This window comes from Magnolia sinica, chromosome 16 (assembly GCF_029962835.1).
Source record: "Magnolia sinica isolate HGM2019 chromosome 16, MsV1, whole genome shotgun sequence".
NCBI lineage: Eukaryota > Viridiplantae > Streptophyta > Magnoliopsida > Magnoliales > Magnoliaceae > Magnolia > Magnolia sinica.
The window spans coordinates 66,987,382-67,008,069 of record NC_080588.1 but is presented as its reverse complement, the minus strand read 5'-3'; the positions used below and the strand labels follow the sequence as shown (position 1 = coordinate 67,008,069).

Genomic DNA, 20,688 nt, shown 5'->3' with positions numbered 1-20,688 from the left:
ATAATAAAGCAAGCAATCACAAAACACAAGAAATTTTATATGAAACATTCTCATGGGAAAAAAACACAGCACAAAGTGATAGAAGCAAACTATAATAAAAAACCTTAAGCTAGTGAGACCCTGTAGATTTCAAAGTGATAGAAGATTAGTTTGAGAACATGGATTTGGAACTCCTTGGATTCAGAACCCCTTGGATTTGAGACCCTGTAGATTTGAAATCTTTGTACTGTGTTAGACACCTTGAATTTGGATTCAAAATCCCCTCTAATCCAAAAGTAGCTATGCATAGAATATTTATATGGTTTGAATTTAATTACTAAATCAACTTTAATATATCTAATTAATGTAAGTATGTAATGCTTAATAAGCCCGTTGAAATATATACTTTTCCCCAAAATAATGAAATTCCAAGTCTCGGATGGGCCACAAGCACAAGATCACCTCTGAGTGACCAACCAATGATTTTTAACCATTGATTTATATGGACAATATTTGGACGGCATAGATCATGTATTAAAGTAATTATAGTGATGCAATTGATAATCTAATTGTTTTGGGATATCATCAGTGGGCCATGTGCCCAATAGATTAATAAGCTAGTGACACACATGTTACACATGCAACTCTTAGAAGGATTTTAGATGTAATCCAAGCTTTCACTTTGGATTTCAAACTCCTTCTTTGAGGGGATTTGAAACCCGTTACTTTGTAATGCCAAACATACCATGGGATTTGAAATCCCCTCAAACTCCCCCAAATTCATGGTGTCAAACGATTCCATTTATACCACTTACCGTCTTTGATTATAAGATCACTTGATTTCTCCTTATGATGCACACTTACGAAAACACTAACCCTTGAGAAAATTCTTTCCTAAGCCCTTATAAGTGTTTTGAGACCCTCTTATCTTGCAAATCCGTGTCCTTAGAGAGAAAACACCAGTTTGTTCTAAGCCCCAATCAAGATTAGAACTTATATAATCTGATTTCTGCAAATCTGCGTGACCTGTTCAGTCGGACCAAACCAAATCGATTACACATTTCGATTTTTGCAAATTTGCGTGACCCATTCGGTTAGACCAAACCAAATCAGCTACACATTTCGATCGCACTAAAAATGTGCAAATCTTCACAACATGCAATCGGAGAAACCATTCAATTTTCAGTGGAACAAAAAATAACTTTGGTCAAGTTGAAACAGGACTTCTCTACACGACAGATTAGCAGAATCCAAGACATCCCACACATCATATCAAGAACCTAACCGATATGTCAAACTCCTGAATGATGGAACGCTTCAGGCTATGCCATTAAACCATTGAGATTGTAACATATCTCTACCATCTTCAACTGGACATTCTCAATCTCCCCTTCTATGGTCGCACTCACTTTGGCCTATGTCTAGGTAGCCCTTTGCACATTACGGTGGCTCTTGGTTTGCTTTTCTAGATAGACCTTTTTTCATCTTATCGTGACTTTTACTGTAGTTCAGTTTACCTTCTCCATGGGCCACTCCTTTTGAATAACTGTACTCTAATACCAAGTTTTTAAGAGCTAACGAAAATACCATAAATCCTAAGATAGATGGAATGAGTCCAAACAAGCTCCCAAACCATTCGAGATTGAAACAATGTCAAACAAAATTTTTAATGGATTTAAATGACCATAATGCAACTTTCATAATCTAGAATTTCATAGAACAGACAACCTCCTATTAAGAAATCTCGAAATTCAAGTTTAACTCAAAACTTTATATCCATCCAGCATCTCCAAACTATAGTAATATGCTCAAGCTCGTAACAGTCACACTGAAGTATTTGTATATGATACAATTCAAACTTGTGACTAGTGTGATGGAGTCTTTAAGGAATTCGCCACGTCGATGACGAATTGATACCGGACATCGGCTCTAGCAAGTCGCTCCATCGCCGTGTTAATGTAGTCCATTGGAATGACCTCAACATCAGCTGTGATATTATGCTCTGCGGCGAAATCGATCATCTCTTGTGTCTCTCTCAGCCCTCCAGTCGTACTTCCTGTGAAGGTTTTTCTCCCTACCAAATCAAAATCAAGATATGTAAGTGTACATATCATTTCATCCATGTCCGATGGTATTGGAAAACATGCCAAACATGTGGTAAAAATCATACTAGAAAATGATCCAGTGATCGACACCATTAGTGAAACTTAGCTATTGGTAAAGCTTATTACCATATGATCATACAACGGTAATAAGTGGGCCCCACTAGTAGTTGCAAATATGGTTTTCCAATAATGATATTTCCACTATTGTTGTAAGTTGTGTGGATCATTTTTGTATATAGTGAAATTATACGAGGTTTGCTTTCCCCAAATTATGGGTAGAGCCGGTATTTCGAGCCTTATCTGGCACGCCGACCATAATGAGCTTTCCATGATACTTCAGCAGATCGATCAACGGTAGGATCGGGTGATCGGCGGAGACTGTATCGAGTATACAATCGATGGAGCCCATGGCAGCCTACATCATAATTGTCCACAAAAGAATTATGTGAAAAATGCATTTTCTTCCTAATAATATCAAGTTAAGCAGATAATGACCATCTATTTAAATGGGAAAAATGATCATTTTAAAGCTAAAATATATACGGGGACAATGGTTTTTGTCCTGCCAAAATTTGGGTTTTCATTTCTCATAAGTGAGGCCCGTTATCTTGTAATCTAGACCCTTGGTCTGTTTCGTGTAGTGGTGGATTGACAATACCCAAAAATTTACTCCGGTAGCACGGTTTTAACCTTTTGATTCGTCGCCTATAGATGGACGGTTAAGAAGAGAAATACAACAACTGTCCACTTTCAATTGATAAAGTTTCAGAGATATGGATCTTTGAATCTGGGACATTGTTTTGGGGTAGTACATCACTGTGGGATGGTCTGGATTACCTCACCATGGGCCTCACTTGCCAGTAGTAGAAGCTAGTGTGTACTGTGTAAGATGCTGGCCACGTATCATATGTAATAGAAAACGAGCCTCACCAGAATAAACTCGGTCGGAGGATCCAAACAGCGAATGTGTCCGATTGGCTTGAAACACGAAAACTCATATATATATATATATATATATATATATATATATATAGACACACACACGCAGCTAGTTGTACGTCCAACTAGTTGGTGTGTGGGTCCCATCATGGTATTTGTACGACATTTTGCCCGGCCATTAAGGTTATTCCACGGAGAAAATGAGATGCCCCAAAAATCAGGTTGATCCAATCATTGAGTGGTGTACACCATAGAAAATTATGAAGAACATCTAAAAACTTCATATTCACCTGGAGCATCACATTTCAATGGTTGGATCGTACTGATTTTTGGCTCATCCTATTTTTATGGCAGGATAATCTTGCTGGACAAATGAAATGTCGTACAAACATTATGGTAGCTCCATACACCAACAATAATATATATATATATATATATATACACATATAGTAATGGTCTCCTAGGAGTTATCCCGCAGGTTACTACGCAAATAGGAAATCCAATTGCGTTCTGAGTGAACTCTGTTAGGCCCCTTGTGAATGGATATGGTCTATCCACGCCGTCCATCGGTTTTTCAAGCGTATTTTAATGGTTGAGACAAAAATAGAATCCTTTTCAATGCTCAAGTCGACCATAGAACAGGAAACATTGGGAATAATAATTTCCACCGTTGAAACCTTTTTAGGGTCTATAGTGATGTTTATTTGTCATCCGACCTGTTTGTGAGATCACACAAATATGGATGAAAGGAAAACACAAATATGAGATTGATCCAAAACTTGTAGACCCCAAGAAAAATTTCAACGGTTGACATTCAATTCACACTGTTTCCTGTGATGTGGCCCACTCGAGCTTTTGATATACTTCATTTTTGGGCTTAAGCCTTAAAATTATCTATTAAACTGGATGCAAGGAGTGGATGGAATATATAAATCACGAAAGGCCCCTCGGAGTTTACTCAGTACGCAAGTCCACTTCCCCGCAGGAGACCTAGGCGTGGATTGGCTATTGACAGGGTGAGAAGTGACATCACCAAATTTTGTGGCCCCACCATGATATATGTTTTGTATCTGTGCCGTCCATCCATTTGGAGAGATCATTTTAGATTAATATCCAAAGAACGAGTCACATCCAAAGCTCCAGTGGACCCCACCACAGAAAACAGTGGCGAGAGTGATGCCACCGTTAAAAAATTCTAAAGGCCACAAAAGTTTTCGATCAAGCTTATATTTGTATTTTCCCTTCTTTAATGTCTTTGTTAACTTTCCAACATGTTGGATTTCGAAAAAACATCATGGTGGACCTTAGAAAGGTTTCAACGGTGGGCATCAATCTTCCAGCTATTTTCTATAGTGGGGTCCACTAAAGCTTTGGATCTGCCTCATTCTCTATCTCATGGCTTAAAATAATATCTCCAAATGGATGGACGTTGCAGATACAACACGTACATCATAGTGGGGTCCACAGAACTTTGTAGCCTTCTGTGGGAATTGGACCGCACCAAGGTAACCTGCGGGATGGTTCATGGGAGACCATTACTCTCTCTCTCTCTCTCTCTCTCTCTCTCTCTCTCTCTCTCTCTCTCTCTCTATATATATATATATATATATATATATAGTAATGATCTCATGCGAACCATTCCATAAGGAATTTATGTGTGAGCCTTCATGTAAGCCAAGAGCTGAGTCTTAAAAAAAAGACTCCCTCCTCTGCTTAGGGAGATGCTCTTAAAATTGCAAGCCGATTTCATGCAAAAGCCTTCAGTAAAAGATCCTGTGCAAGGATTCTATGTGGGGCCCACTATGATGTTTGTGATAAATCCAACCCGTCCATCCGTTTTTCGAAATCATTTTAGGACATGTGACCAAAAATGAGAAGGATTCAAAAATTAAATGGGCCACATGAGAGGAAAGAGTGAGGATTTAGTAACCATCGTTGAAACATTCATATGGCCACAAAAGTTTTGTATCAGTTTATGTTTCTAGTGTTTTCATTTCATCTTAGTGAAAATGACCTTATATACAGTTTGGATGGAATATAAACACCTAGGTGGAGCCTACCAAATATTTCAATGGTAAGCATTCTTTTATATTACCCCACAAACCAAAATCATTGAAAGATACCAATAGATTGTGATACTCATGTAGCCCTTTATAGCAATGAAAACCTGATAAAAAAAGGCCGAATCCGGGCATAGCAACTAAAAAAAATGTGACCAAACACATGACTATGTGGACAACATAGATTCTGACTCAAACCAACGAAAACATAGCACCCTAAAAACTATATGACTGGTGGGCCACATGGATGCTGATTCAAATCGGCGGTTCACGGAGATTTCAAGGTATTCCCCACATCGATGACGAACCGGTATCGTACGTCCGCCTTCGCAAGCCGCTCCATGGCCGTGTTCACGTAGTCCATCTGAATAACTTCAATGTCCGCTGTGATGTTGTGCTTGGCGGCAAAGTCAATCATCTCTTGGGTCTCTTTGATTCCTCCAATGACACTTCCTGCCACGGCCTTCCTCCCTGCAAAATCAGAACAATGTCAGTGGGGAAAATAATAGATGGGCAACGATCTTCCAGCCCGTTCATTTGTGATCAGTGATGAAATTTTACAATGTTAAATATCATGATTCATGAAATTTGGTGCAGCCAAACGCAGCCTTCACTAAATATTTGAATTACACAAATCTATAGGACAGTTAAAGACAATGATAGGATGTTTACTTACCTAAAAGCAGAGGAAATATCGGTAACTCAAGAGGCATATCCGGTACACCCACCATAACCATCTTCCCACTAGTCTTCAGCAGGCTGATCAACGGCACGATTGGGTGGACCGCCGGGACCGTATCGATGATACCATCCATGGTGCCCATGGCAGCCTACATAAAAGACGTAATGAACAAATCATCACCGTATAGTGTTAACTGGGTTATAATTACATGAACTTTTCAATCCTAATAACAGATTGCTAAGCAAATCATCGCCATTTAAAGTGAAGAGTGGTGGGCCCCACTTACATTGCACTTAAAAGCAAGTGGGGTGATGGTCCAATTTTGATGTGTGTGGGTTTTTGGATAGACTGAAACACACATGCATGGCCATGTCAGTCACACGAACCCTGACTCACCTGCATCTGGGCCGGGTCACGGCTGACCAGGAATGAGTCAGCACCGAGTCGTTCGATTGCTTCCTTCTCCTTGTTGGGGGATGTACTGATTACTGTGACCTTCAACCCAAAGGCCTTGGCAAACTTAACTGCTACGTGACCGAGTCCACCGAGCCCAACCACTCCTAGATGCTTGCCTGGCTCACTCAGCCCGTAATACCTCATTGGGCTGTACACTGTAATACCGGCGCACAATAGCGGCGCGGCCCCATCAAGTGGCAAGCTCTCAGGGAAGTGGATCACAAAGTTCTGATTGACCACCAGAACATCGGAGTATCCACCGTACGTCATAGTGCCATCGTGGTACGTGGAATTGTAGGTGAAGATCATCTTGGGACAGTAGTTCTCCGAGCCTTGCTTGCAGTTGGAGCATGATTTGCAGGATCCAACCATGCACCCGACGCCCGCCTTATCTCCAACCTTGAATTTTGATACCTTGGACCCCACCTCGGTCACTATACCCACGATCTCATGCCTGCAGGAACAGATGGCTTACATTAATTTCTGATGGTTCTTTAAATGATGATGAAGTGGGTAGGGTCTTTCGACCATACTTCTAACACATGATGATTTGATTCGAAACTCGGCTGAGTCAACTTAGTGAAATTTCAAGTGGGGTCCCTGTGGAACAGGCTGCTGAGTTTTAACTCAGCTCTGACTCAACTCATCTTGTCGGGTCGGCTCGCTGACTCAGCTGACTTGAGCGAGTCACTCACTTTTATTTCTTGATAAGAGTATAGGGTTCATCAACTTCGTCAGTTGTTGAATCGGTGCATGCATACGGGGTGGGACCCCTGACCGTTTTTTAAAGCTCATTTTAGGGCATGATCCCAAATATGAAATAGATCTAAATCTTATGTGGACCATACCACAAGAAACAGTAATGATTGAATCCACACCATTAAAAGCTTCATGGGGTTACTGGAATGTTTATTTTCCATCCAACCTAATGACAAGATAAAAAAGATGGGGATGAAGAGACTACACAAATATCAGTTTGATCCAAAACTTTTTGGCCCACGAAAAGTTTTAATGGCAATTACCACTGTTTCATGTATTATGGTCCAACTGAGATTTGGATATTCTTCATATTTTGGATCATGCCTTAAAATGAGCTTTCATTGTAGATGGATGGTGTGGATGTAGTCACGTACATCATAGCGGGCCCCACAATCAAGGTCTCAACTAGTGGTTCCGGGGTCTCACCTAATCGATGTTGCGAGATCCTGACCATAGGGCCCCCTTGGCATTGTATATTCACACAGTTCATCTGTTTTTCCAGCTTAATTTAAGCCATGGTAGACTTGAGTGAAAGATACCTCGTTTCAACATTGAGGTCTTGGTATCCATTGCCTAGTGGAGGTGGCTAACCGTGAATGTGTACTGACAGTGGGTGACTACCAAGTTAACCAAAAAAAAAAAAAAATAAAAAACCATGGTCCCAAAACTTAAGTAGAAACAAATTTTAGGTGACCACATTTCAAAAAATATTGGTTATTGAGTATTAAAAACCTTTTGTGGCGACAAATATTTTGGATTAAACAGATATTTATATTTCTTTTTAATCGACGTATGTTTGACCTTTTTTTTTGTTACACACGCACACACACCCCCTACACTCACACTAGTGGAATTTCACTACATATGGATACTCGAACCCTTGACCGGGTGTTAAAACTCATGAAAGTCTACCACCCGAGCAAGAGTATCGATCCCACGTATGTTTGACCTTATCAACAGGTTAGGATGGTCAACAAACATTAATGTGGAAGTAGGAAGTATTCAGCAATGTGTAATTTTCTATGTTGTGTTTCACCTAAAATTTGTATTTGCTTCATTTTTTGGAACATATCGTAAAATAAGCTGAAAAAACAGATGAACGGTGTGGATATTGATTGCATATATAAAGGTGGGATCTATAGTTCAGGTCTCACCCACATCGCCGTCACCGGGAGTCGCAGGCAAGTCGCGCTCAGTGATGGCGTTGCCGACTGTCGGGGGTACTGCCTTGCATATAAAATAACGTTGCTTCGGTGCACCCGAAAAACCTCTAGAGTTCGGTGGTCCTGGGACTGTGAAGCCCACCGTGGTGTATTTGTTTCATATCTATGCCGTTCATCCATTTGCTAGCTCAGTTTTAAGTGATGGGCTCAAAAATGAAGCAATTCCAAGTCTGATGTGAACTACACCACAGGAAAAGTGTTGGATCTAGCTGATATGATATTTGTGTTTTCCCTTCATTCATGCCTGCATGCTTGTGTCACCTTATTAATATGGATGGCAAATAAGATAAATTCATGGCCATCTTACGGACGGATGACCATCCTGAAGGTGCCACTGATCGGAGATCCTGACCTTTCAATCTTGTGGTATGGATTGGGTTACACTTATGAAAGGTGGATGATGGAGAAGTTAACAGTTACCTTTCACAAGGAGATAAAAAGCTTATCTTGCCAACATAGTTGGGTCTGCACGTGTGCTTGCTTATTATAAGGGAGAGGGGATAAAGGGTCTATCCACATGCTAGCGAAGCACACGTGTGAAATATCCAAGCCATTCATTGGCCCAGCTTTCCCTCTTTGGACCATCCAGACACCATTTAGCGGTTCAGATCATGTTCAAAGTGAGTGGGCCTCACCTGAGAACGGCTTGGACATTTCACACTAGCGTGCCACAAGTCACCTTTTTCATATCCCCTCTTCATTTTATATTCCCTTTCTAGAAACAATGAATAACGGCGTTAAGACGATCTTACCCCGGGAGCAAGGGGTAGACGGCATTTCCCCACTCGTTTTTAACGGCGTGAAGGTCCGAATGGCAGATTCCGCAGTAGAGAATCTTGAGCGTGACATCATCGTCGCCGTTGGCCCTACAAACACACCACGACTCACATAAAAATATTTTCTAATATTTAAAAAGTCTATAAAGCTCCCACAAAAATAAGACACGTGTCCATTGTCAAGACACTTCGCAGCCTGGCCCACCACGAAAGAGAAAAAAGCATCGGGCGCGGCTTGGATGGATCCGGGGCGGGTGGGGCCTCTGAATGTGAGGCACACCATGATGTATGTGACTACATGCATGCCGTCGATCTGTACTGAAAGCTCATTTTAGGTCAAGAACCTAAAAAATGAAGCAGATCCAGATCTTAAATGGACTATAGTAGATGAAACAACGTAATTGACCTTTAAAAACTTCCTGAGGGTCACAAAAGCTTTGGATCCAGATGATATTTGTGTGATATCTTCATTTAGGTCTTTGTGACCTTATCAACAGGTTGGATGGCAAATAAACATTATGTTAGAATCTATGAAATTTTTATTGGTGGGGATTCAATCAGGACTGCTTCCTCTGGTGTGGTTCGCCTGAGATTTAGTCAGCTTCAGTTTTAGAATCATGCCCTAAAATGTACTTTCAAAATGGTTGGACGGTGTGGATTTAAGACACATAAATTCCTTTGAGCCTCACTGGGTCCCAACCACTTCTGTGGATACGGGAATCCACCGAAGCCACGCACACAAGTATCTAGCTGATTGGGAGTTTGCAACAATGAATGGAAAGATACCATGCAAAGTAGGTGTGTGTAGAGGTGTGCACGTACGTAGGGGAGCATGCCTCTGTGTATATATATCATAGGAGTGGAAAATACCAAAAATTAAGAAGAGAGAGCATGGGTAATAACACTAAACAAGCTAAGCTTGGAAAATATAAAAAATACCCGGAAAAGAAGAAGAAGAAAAAATTCCAAAGGAAAGATAAGATCTCGTTGCACTAAAAACACATATAAAAGAAAATACAAGAAAAGAAAAGAAAAGAGGTTGGGAGAGGCCAACAACAATGAGAGAGAGAGCATAGAAAATACCGAAAAACCAACCAAAAATAAGAAGAAAAATTGCAAACTAAAAGAAGATCTCATTGCATTAAGAGAGAGAATAGAAATACGAAAAATACCGACCAAAAATAAAAAGAAAGATCTCATTACAATAAGAACACGAAAAAGGAAAAGAAATGAGGGTTCCAAAAAAATCAAGAAGAGAGAGATCTTGAAACAAACCACAGCATATACAATACCAAAAATACCCACGAAAAGAAAGAAGAAGAATTCCAAAGAAAACAAAGAGAAAAGTCTCATTGCAAAAGAAAAGAAAAGGAAGAAATGGAAAGGAGTAAGACCTTCTAGAGAATTTGAAAGGGGAGAGGACTCCAGAAGAGTCTCTTGCAGCCCACCCAAACGCCTTCTGAGGGTGTTCTTCTTCTGGAGATTTCGACATTTATCTTTTCTTCCTTTCAAAGAGAGAGGGAGAAAGAGAGAGTGTTGTGTGGCTGTGACCTGATGCCAGGCGCGCGCTTCTTAAACAAGTTTGGTTCCGACGTCATTACTGACGTTAACGGCCTGTTTGGGAGCGTGGATTTCGAACCCCTGGATTCGACCACCAGGATTAGAAACCCCTGGATTTGCAATCCTCCCGTTTGGCATGAATCAACTTTAATACAAAAGTATCTATCCATGATATATTTACAGGTGTTTGAATTTAATTACTAAATCAACTTTAATATCTCTAATTAGTGAGATATGTAATTTTTGACACAGTGGTTGTGATAAGCCCACTGAAATATATGCTTTGCCTGAAAATGATGAAATTTCAAGTCTTGGATGAGCCACAAGCACAAAGATCATTTCCAAGTGACTAACCAACAATTTTTAATCGTTGATTTACATGGACAATGTTTGGACAATGCTGGACAATGTTTGGACGGTGCTGATTTACATGGACAATGTTTGGACGGTGCTGATCATCATTAGTAGCCATGTGCCCAATAGAATGCAAGTGTATAGTGACACACATGTTACCCCTGCAACTATTGAAATGATTTTAGGTGTAATCCAAGCTCTCACCGTGGCTTACAAACTCCTAAATTTGAAACCTCCGGTTACTTTATGCCGCCAAACAACTGGAGATTTGAAAGCCCCTCCAATCCACGGTGCCAAACCACCCCTGAGGGCAGTCGTTTGGGAGATGGATTGGCTACTCCCCCTGACACCAACCTGGTGGCTGGTGGTCGATGCTCTGTGGGCCCCACCATGATGTATGTGTTTCATCCATTCCGTTCATCTATTTTTAAAGATCATTTTAGGTCTTGATCCCAAAAAATAGATGGATAGAAATCTTGAGTGGACCACACTATAGGAAAACAATAGTGATTAGATATCCACCATTAAAATCCTCCTAAGGCCCATTGTACTATTTATTTGACATCCAATATGTTTATTAGGTCATACATACCCAGGTGAAGGGAAAAAACAAGATTAGCTTGATCCAAAACTTTTATGGCCCCCAAAAAGTTTTTAACGGTCGATGTTTATTTAACACTGTTTCCAGTAATGTAGTCCAATTGAGATTGTGATATATCTCATTTTTGGTCTCATACCATATTTTATGATCCAGAAAAATCAATGGACAACTTGAATGGAACACATGCATCATGGTGGGGCCCACAGATCACCGAACACCAGCCATGGGTAGCCTATTCGTTTCCAATAAAGGCACCAAGGAATGCCACCATGGCATATATTGATTGGAAGTGGATTGGCTGGTGTACCACACACCACCAACCTAGCTGGTGTGGGTACATGTCCTGTGAAGACAACTGGTGACGCTCCTGGAGCTTCGAGTTGTACGAGTAGTTCAAAGGAGATCAAAGTTACTTGGGCCTAGAGGTGGGTATCGAGTCGAGTCGGACCGGATTGGGTCTGAGTCGACTCGGCTTGACTCGATCTGATTTTTTCAAGAACTTGATTCGAACTCTATTCGATCTGGGACCGAGTCCAGCAGGGCTGACTCGATCCGATCCGAATCCTTGCTGGCTTGATCCGAACCGAGTCGACTCGGTCAGGGAAACCAAGTTGGATCGGGTTGGGTACGGTTCGAATCGAGTCTTCTATTTTAATTTTTTTAAATTAAAAAAATTAAAAAAATATAGAAAAATTTCAAAAAATTGTAAAAAAAAAAAGAAATTAAGGATAACTTTCCTAAGTTATTATTAAATAACTAATTTTACATATATTTAAAATATATTTGAGAGAAATAAAATTAATTAAAAGCAATTAAAATATATTTACGTACATTCAATTAAATTACAAGTGCTTGAATTTTTATTTTTCAACTTCCAAGAGAGAGAGAGAGAGAGAGAGAGAGAGTACTTGGAAAGGTTGCTAGGCTGCTGAGTGGCCTAGATTTGAATCGAAATTGGTGGGGCACTGCTTGGGAAGCGACGGGTTAGGGACTTAGGGTTTGCCGTTCGGATAGAAAAGAAGGATAAAAGTTTTAAAAAAGAAGTAAAAAGATACTTTATAGTACCCGACTGGATCAGATCCGATCGGATTGGATTGGCTACTGACCCGAACTCGACTCGTTTTGCAGTTGGATCTGAGTGGGTCTACTCAATCCCACCAGACCCTGGCTTTCGGTTTGGGTTCAATTGAGTCGCATCCGATGAGTCCGGTCAGATCCTACCCACCTCTACCTGGGCCTCATAATGATGTATTTATCATATCCACACCGTTCAACCATTTTTAGAGATCATTTTAGATCTTGATCCAAAAACAAGTCATATCCAAAGCTTAAGTGGACCACACCATAAATAGCACTGGGAAAATAATTCTCACCGGTAGGACCCACATAATGTTTATTTTAACTCCAAACTATTCATATGGTCACGCGCAAACCTGGATGAAGAGGTGATCCAAAATTTCTTTGACCCCTAAAAGGGTTTTAGTGGTAAACGTTCAATCCCCTGCTTTTTACAATGTTGTGCACTTGATTTTTTTTGTCTTATTTTTGGTCTCTTTTCTTACCAAGAGCTTGCCAAGTGAACAAACCGTTACCAGGAGCTCACCAAGTGCACGAATGGTTTGGATATAACTCATACCTCAAGACGGGACCCACAAAACTTGGTGACGTCAACACACCAACCAGATTGGTGGTGTGTGGTACACCAGCCAATCAGCTTCCATATTGACTCACACTAAACAGATCAAATCGTTTAACCCACTTTCTCTAATTCATTAAAGTTCAAAAATCAGATTGATTGGTTGAACGATCAGATTCGTTAGCACTTGTCCGACCATCCTGACCACTGATTCGTAGGCACTCGTATCTTGCATCAAGACCGTTGGATTTTTCAGCTTTAACCGTCCAATAAATATCCTCCATCTGACAGTTGGGTAATAAAATAAGCATACTTATTTTTTCATGGTACATCTAAAAGCACCAATATCTTGTACGGTTTAGTTTTAATTTCTGGCTAACCTTGATGTATGTATTCTGTATCCACGCCATCCATCTGATTTTACAGATGATTTTAGGGCATTATCTTAAAAATGAATCAGATCCAGTAATCAAGTGGACCATATATATAGGAAATAGTGATGATTGATTATTAACAGGCCACACAATTTTTTGGATCAAATTGATATTTGTTTTTTTTTTTTTTTCTCTCTCTCTTCATCCAGGCTTTTGTGACCTTATAAATAAACATTATAAAAACATTGAGGTGCACTCTAAGAAGTTTTTAATGACCACTGTTTTATTTATATGGTATGATGGACCTGATAATTGGATCTGCTTTATTTGGCATAATGCCCTAAAATAATCGGGGAGAAGAGATGAACAGAATGGATACAGAATACATACGTCAAGGTGGGCCCCACATTAAGAGGGGCACCGTCTTGGGTGAGGCCAGTGTCTCACCTAATTCGTTTGGTTTATCGCAAGAGCACGCGTGTTTAAAATGATGACCATTCACACGCAATCCTACTTACAAACGTGACACACGAACGCAGGATCCGAACTCATGGAAAGGTGGGTAGTACCGTGAGGGCGTGTTTGGCCGGACCAATCCCATGGGATTAGGAGGGATGGAATGGATTTTAAGGTAATGATGATGGTGTCAGTGGATGTTTGGTTATTCCATGGAATTGTACAGAGTCCAAGATGGGATCCGTGGGTGTTTGGCCGGGCGGTGGGATTTGGTGTAGTCCATGAATTTCATTGGTAATGTGTTTAGAAAGGCATTGCATTGGTGTAATCCCATGCCTCTCTCATGTTTCATGCAACAATCATCCGACTGCAGCCATCCCACTCCCGGCCATTTTAGGTGGCCCCACCAAATACAGTGTATATGGTCAACCTGCTATTGCCGGAGTTTCCAACCTCCTTGCCGGTAGGGTTAAAGAAGATCAACCAAACTAGTCGTGATAGGTTGAGAAGATTGGAGAAACCATCTGCAACATCCCACCTTCTTCAATCTTCCTTAAATGGAGAACGCCTCCACTCCCGTCATAATGGAAATCCGTCAGACGACGCTGCTAAGACGGCCCCCCGAATCGTCCCATCCCATCCCATCCCATATCCCACAGAAGGTAATCCAGGGATGGGCGATATCCGAGGGTTAGATCGCCCGAATCCCTCGAATTCATTAGCATCATTTACGAGGTCGGCTGAGATGAGACCCACCATCTATCCCAAACAGACGATGGGATGGGATAACATTCCATAGCCAACCTAACACGCCTTAATCCCATCCAGTGCAACTGTCCAAACACGCCCTTAGATCTTCTTTCCTGTAAGTCAGAACTTTCACTCTTTAGGTGGGCCATAGAATAGGGCGCCGCCCAAGCTCTGTAAGGTTCACCATGATGCATGTGTTTAAACCACTACGTACATATGATTTTTCAGTTCATTCTAGGGCGTGAGCCAAAAAAATATGTAGATACAAAGCTCATGTGGACCACATTACAGTGGAATGCTAAGGGTCGTTTGGCACCCTGGATTGGAGGGGATTTGAGGGGGTTTCAAATCCCTCGGTTGTTTGGCAGCTTAAAGTAACTAGGGTTTCAAATAAAGGGGGTTTCCGATCCCCTCTTTGAGGGGGTTTGTAATCCACGGTGGGAGCCTGTATTACACCTAAAATCATTTCAATAGTTGCACGTGTAACATGTGTGTCACTATACACTACCATTCTATTGGGCACATGGCCCACTAATGATGACCAACACCATCCAAACGTTGTCCATGTAAATCAGCACAGTCCAAACATTGTCAAGCACCGTCTAAACATTGTCCATGCAAATCAACGATTAAAAATTGTTGATTAGTCACTTAGACACGATCCTGTGCTTGTGGCCCATCCGAGACATGGAATTTCATCATTTTCGGGCAAAACATATATTTCAGCGGGCTTCACAACCGTTGTGTCAAAAATTACATATCTCACTAATTAGAGATATTAAAGTTGATTTAGTAATTAAATTCAAAGCCATGGAAATATACCATGGATATATACTTTTGGATTAAAGTTGATTCACCAGGGTGCTAAACAAACTTGGAGGATTGCAAATCCAGGGGGTTTCTAATCCCGGGGTTCCGAATCTAGGTGGTTCCAAATCCATACTCCCAAACAGGCCCTAAAGCCCACACATGAAGCCTTCCTAGGGCCCACCGTGATGTTTTATTTTCCATTCCACCTTTTTATAAAGGCAAACACAAATATAAACTTGATCCACAACTTCGGTTCTCCCAACAGTTTTTTCATCATCAAACCCATTCATAGGGTCATATAGACACGGATAAGGGGAAAACACAAGTAATAGCTTGATCCAAAACTTTTAAGGGCTCCAAGAAGTTTTTAATGGTAGGTGTTCGATTCCCGTTGTTTCCTGTGGTGTGGTCCACTTAAGCTTTGGATTTGCCTCATTTTTTTGCTCATGTCATAAATTCGGCTGGCATAACAAATGAGAAGCGTGGATAAGTAACATACATCACAATGGGCCCTACATTGATGTTGTAAATTTTTTGATGCGTTAAAAAAGTAAGTTGTCACGCCTGCATTGGGAAAGAAGTGGTAATTACCTAGGTAAATAATTATTACCCACTTACATGGTAATTACACTTGAGCTGAAAAATCAAACGGGCCCAAGGAATTCGCCACATTGATGACAAAACGATACCGGACGTCGGCTCTAGCAAGTTGATCCATCGCCGTGTTAATGTAGTCCATTGAAACAGCCTCAGCATCAGCTGTGATATTATGCTCTGCGGCGAAATCGATCATCTCTTGTGTCTCTCTCAGCGCTCCAGTCGTATTTCTTGTGAAGGTTTGTCTCCCTGCCAAATCAAAATCAAGGTAAGTGTACAAATCATTTCATGGCATTGGACAACATGGACGCGTGTGGGCTGCGCATATTCCAAACATATGGTAAAAATTAACCATACTAGAAAATGATCCAGTGATGGACACCATTAATAAAACTTAGCTATTAGTAAAGCTTATTACCATATGATCATACAACGGTAACAAGTGGGCCCCTTGGTCCGTTTCGTGTCGTCGTGGATTGACAATAACCAAAAAATTACTCCGGTAGGACGGTTTTAACTTTTGATTCGGGGCCTTTAGATGGACGGTTAAGAATAGAAATACAACAACTGTCCACATTCAATTGATAAAATTCCAGAGATATGGACCTTTGAATCTGGGACATTGTTTTGGTGTAGTACATCACTGTGGAATGGTCTGGATTACCCCACCATGGGCCTCACTTGTCAGGAGTAGAAGCTAGTGTGTACTGCGTAAGATGCTGGCCACGTATCATATGTAATAGAAAATGAGCCCCACCAGAATAAAGTCAGTCGGAGGATCCAAACAGCGAATGTGTCCCATTGGCTTGAAACACGAAAACTCTCTCTCTCTCTCTCTCTCTCTCTCTCTCTCTCTCTCTCTCTCTCTCTCTCTCTCTCTCTCTCTCTCTCTCTCTCTCTCTATATATATATATATATATGTGTGTGTGTGTGTGTGTGTGTGTGGAAAAGGTTCTGCACGGTAGAGCTCATGGGAACTCTCCATGGGACCTTTATCCGCTGCCTCGGACAAACGACCTTTTGGGGAGGGAGCTGTTAGCAACCGATCTCTTCTAGCCAGAGTGAGTTTCTGGTGCATTTCCGGCTTCTCCTGTTGAGCCAGGGAAGCAAGACACCTTTCAATCCCTACTTATTACCTTACCTCGCCGGGCCCGAAGACGCAGTGGAAGGGAAGGCAAGGTGACCAAAAGAAGTTGGATGCGAGGAAGGAAGGCACACACACATGCACACACACACACACACACATATATGGAAAAGGTTCTATATGGTCGAGCTCATGGGAACTCCCCATGAGGTCGAGCTGTGTGGGCCCCACCATGATGTGTGTCGAACATTAGCACCGTGCATTTGATGGGTCCCCTTTAAATTAGGGGATATCCCAAAAATCAGCTATATACGGAACTCCGGTGGGCCATACCATCTAAAATCATGTGAATACATGCCTAAAACATATAAAAGCACTTGGTGGGGCCCACCTGAAATTTGGATGTGTCTGAAACGTGGTCTGACCCCTCATACAAGTGGGACACACATAATGGATGGGCTAGATTTGTGAACCACATCTCGGTGGGCCCAAAAAATGATTATGAATGTTTTAATGGAGCGTAACCCCTCTCAACTTTTGTATGTGGTCTAGCCCACACAAGTCACGGATTGACTTGATTTTTAAGCCTTGGGCCCACCATGGAATGGTGCATCTAACTGATGGGGTGGATGTTTGACACGCATCATGGTGTGGCCCACACAGCTCAACCTCATGGGGAGTTCCCGTGAACTTTTTTTTTTTTCCCTAGGTTAGCTTGTTAGTACACACCCATGTCAGTACACACACTTCATGTTAGCCACCCCCACTAGGGATCGATACCAAGACCTCAAGTGTTGAGTTCCCATGAACTCGACCTTATAGAACCTTTTCCTATATATATATATATATATATATATATATATATATATAAAGGTAATGATCTTCTGCATGTGGACCATATCGTAAGGAACTTATGTGCGAGCCTTCATGTAAGCCGTAAGATGAGGAGAACGGTTGAGATTCAGCTGCATTGAGAGAGGGAGAGTCTTTAAAAAAAAAGACTCTCTCCTACACTCAAAGAAAGACTCTTGGAATTGTAAGCAGATTGACTAGTCCCCTGCCATTGGCCAATGACAGGTGGTCGATGCTATGTGGGCCCCGCCATGACGTATGTGTTTCATCTATACCGTCTATTTGTTTTTCTAAATCATTTTATGATATGAGACCAAAAATGGGGTATATCCCAATCTCAAGTGGACCACATTATAGGAAACAATGTTGAATGGATGTCGACCATTAAAAAAATTTTGGGGGCCATAAAAGTTTTGGATCAAGTTTATCTTTATTTTTTTCCCTTCATATGGGTTTGTATGACCTAATCAATAGATTGGATGTCAAATAAACAGTATAGTGGGGCCTAGGATGATTTTAATGGTGGATATCCAATCAGTATTGGTTTCCTGTGGTGTGGTCCATCTTAGATTTATATTCCTCTCACTTTTTAATTCGAGCCCTAAAATGATCTTTAAAAATCGATGAACGGAATGGATAGTAGCCATATGAATGTTTCAATGGTGGTCACTAAATCCCCATTGTTTCCTCTTATGTGGCCCATTTAAGTTTTGGATCCTCCTCATTTTTGGTCGCATGTCCTAAAATGATTTCAAAAAATGGATGGACAGGTTGGATTTATCACAAACATCACAGTGGGCCTCACATATAATCCTTGCACAGGATCTTCCAATGAAAGCAATTTTCGCGTGAAATCCAATTACAATTTAAAGAGATGTAGGAGAGTTTTTTCTTTTAAGACTCTCTCTCAATGCAACTGAATCCTAGCCGCTCTCCTCTTCTTATGGCTTACATGAAGGCTCACACATAAATTCCTTGCGGGTATTGCTAGCAGGATATATATATATATATATATATATATATATATATATAGAGCCAGTCTCCTACGAACCGTACCACACGTAATTTATGTGGGAGCCTTCATGTATGCCGTAGGATGAGGAAAGCAGCTGAGATTCCACTTTGTTGAGAGAGGGAGAGTCTTTGAAGAAAAGATTCTCTCCTACGTTCACGGAGTCTCACGTGAAAGTCGTTTGTATAAAGATTTTGCGCAAGTATTCTTTGTGAAGCTTACTATGATATTTGTGATAAATCCAACCCGTTCATTCATTTTCTGAGATCATTTTAAATCGTTTGGATGGCGTAAACCGTTTGGATGGCGTAAATCATTTGGATGGCATATAAAAATCAAGGTAGAGCTTAGGAAAGTTTCAACGATAGAAAACTATTTCCCCAATTTTCCCTCTTATATGGCCCACTTGACTTTTGAATTCATTTCATTTTCGGTAGCATGTCATAAAATGAGCTCGGAAAATGGATGGACAGGATGGATTTATCAAAAACATCACGGTGGACCCCACCTACATCCTAGCGTAGTAACATCCTGCCAAGGCTTTAGCAGGAAATCTGCGTCCATCCGGGTGCAGATTAGATACTGACAATACTGAAATGACGTCACCAAGCTCTGTGGACCCCACCATGATGCGTGAGTTGTATCCATACATCCAAAAATTTGTAGAGATCGTTTTATGGCATGAGAAAAAGAATGAGATAGATTGAAAGTTCAAGTGGACCCACCACAGAAAACTGTGGGATCAGTCACACCCACCATTGAAACATTTATAGGGCCCACCATGATGTATTTTTTAGATCCAACCTATTAATAAGTTAATATAGAGATAGATGAGGTATAGAGATAGATGAGGTGAAAACAAAAATATAAGCTTGATCCGAAACTTCTGTGGCCCCTAAGAATTTTTGAATGGTAGGTGTCACTGTCCCCACTATTTTCTTTGGTGGGGTCCACTTGAACTTTAGATCTATCTCATTCTTTTTCTAATGCCATAAAACCATCTCTACAAATTGTTGGACGGTATGGATACAACACATGCATCATGGTTGGGTCCACATAGCTTGGTGACATCACTTTAGTAGCCATTAGGCTAGTGACCTTGTCAGTATCTAATCCGCGCACTGTCCATCCGCGTCCCTCTCTGAAACGGAACAGAAGTGGATTGGCTTGTGTAGCACACATCAGCTATATAGCTGGTGTGTTGAAGTTAGCAGGTTCAGTGGGTCCTATCATGAAGTATGTGTTATATCTAAAACATCCATCCATTTGGCAAGCTCGTCTTAATGCTTGAGCCCAATGATAAGACAGATATGGTTAATATGCATGAAGAACCATCGAATGTTTTAGATGATGAGGTGGAGATGTTAGGTCATGATACATTACAATCTTAGTAGTGATGGGTCCTTCATGCAGACCTATACTACCCTTACCCACTGATGCACGACGTCTTATTTTTAAATGATGTAGCAAAATTTCCTATTTTAAGTAATTACTTTGCATTTTACATGAATAATGCATACATTATTTTGTTCAATTTGGCTACTAATTCAACTATGCTTGCATTTTTTAATTTTTATTTTTAAATGCTTAAGCTGCTTTTAGACACTACAAGATTTGAGTTTT

At 40.9% G+C, this 20,688-nt stretch overlaps 1 protein-coding gene across 2 annotated transcripts; it reads right to left on the bottom strand.

The window, feature by feature from the left end:
• Positions 1-1,829: 1,829 nt before the first annotated feature.
• Positions 1,830-10,510, bottom strand: LOC131229335 (probable mannitol dehydrogenase). 2 transcript variants are annotated; one of them, XM_058225275.1, is made up of 5 exons: positions 10,374-10,510; positions 8,956-9,069; positions 6,162-6,675; positions 5,760-5,913; positions 1,830-2,053 (listed from the first exon to the last, which is right to left on the bottom strand). In XM_058225275.1, the coding sequence occupies exons 1-5, from the start codon at positions 10,469-10,471 to the stop codon at positions 1,845-1,847; spliced, it is 1,089 nt and encodes a 362-aa protein (XP_058081258.1). In that variant the 5' UTR covers positions 10,472-10,510; the 3' UTR covers positions 1,830-1,844. The 2 variants fall into 2 exon arrangements, with proteins under 2 accessions (XP_058081258.1, XP_058081257.1); XM_058225274.1 differs by lacking the exon at positions 1,830-2,053 and adding an exon at positions 5,223-5,554.
• Between the last annotated feature and the right edge of the window lie 10,178 nt (positions 10,511-20,688).

Coding starts and splice junctions, on each gene's coding strand:
- LOC131229335 (XM_058225275.1), bottom strand. CDS start 10,471: ATGTCGAAATCTCCAGAAGAAGAACACCCTCAGAAGGCGTTTGGGTGG. Junction 5,914..6,161: donor GTGACCCGGCCCAGATGCAG/GTGAGTCAGGGT, acceptor TCTTTTATGTAG/GCTGCCATGGGCACCATGGA. Junction 2,054..5,759: donor GATATTTCCTCTGCTTTTAG/GTAAGTAAACAT, acceptor TTGATTTGGTAG/GGAGAAAAACCTTCACAGGA.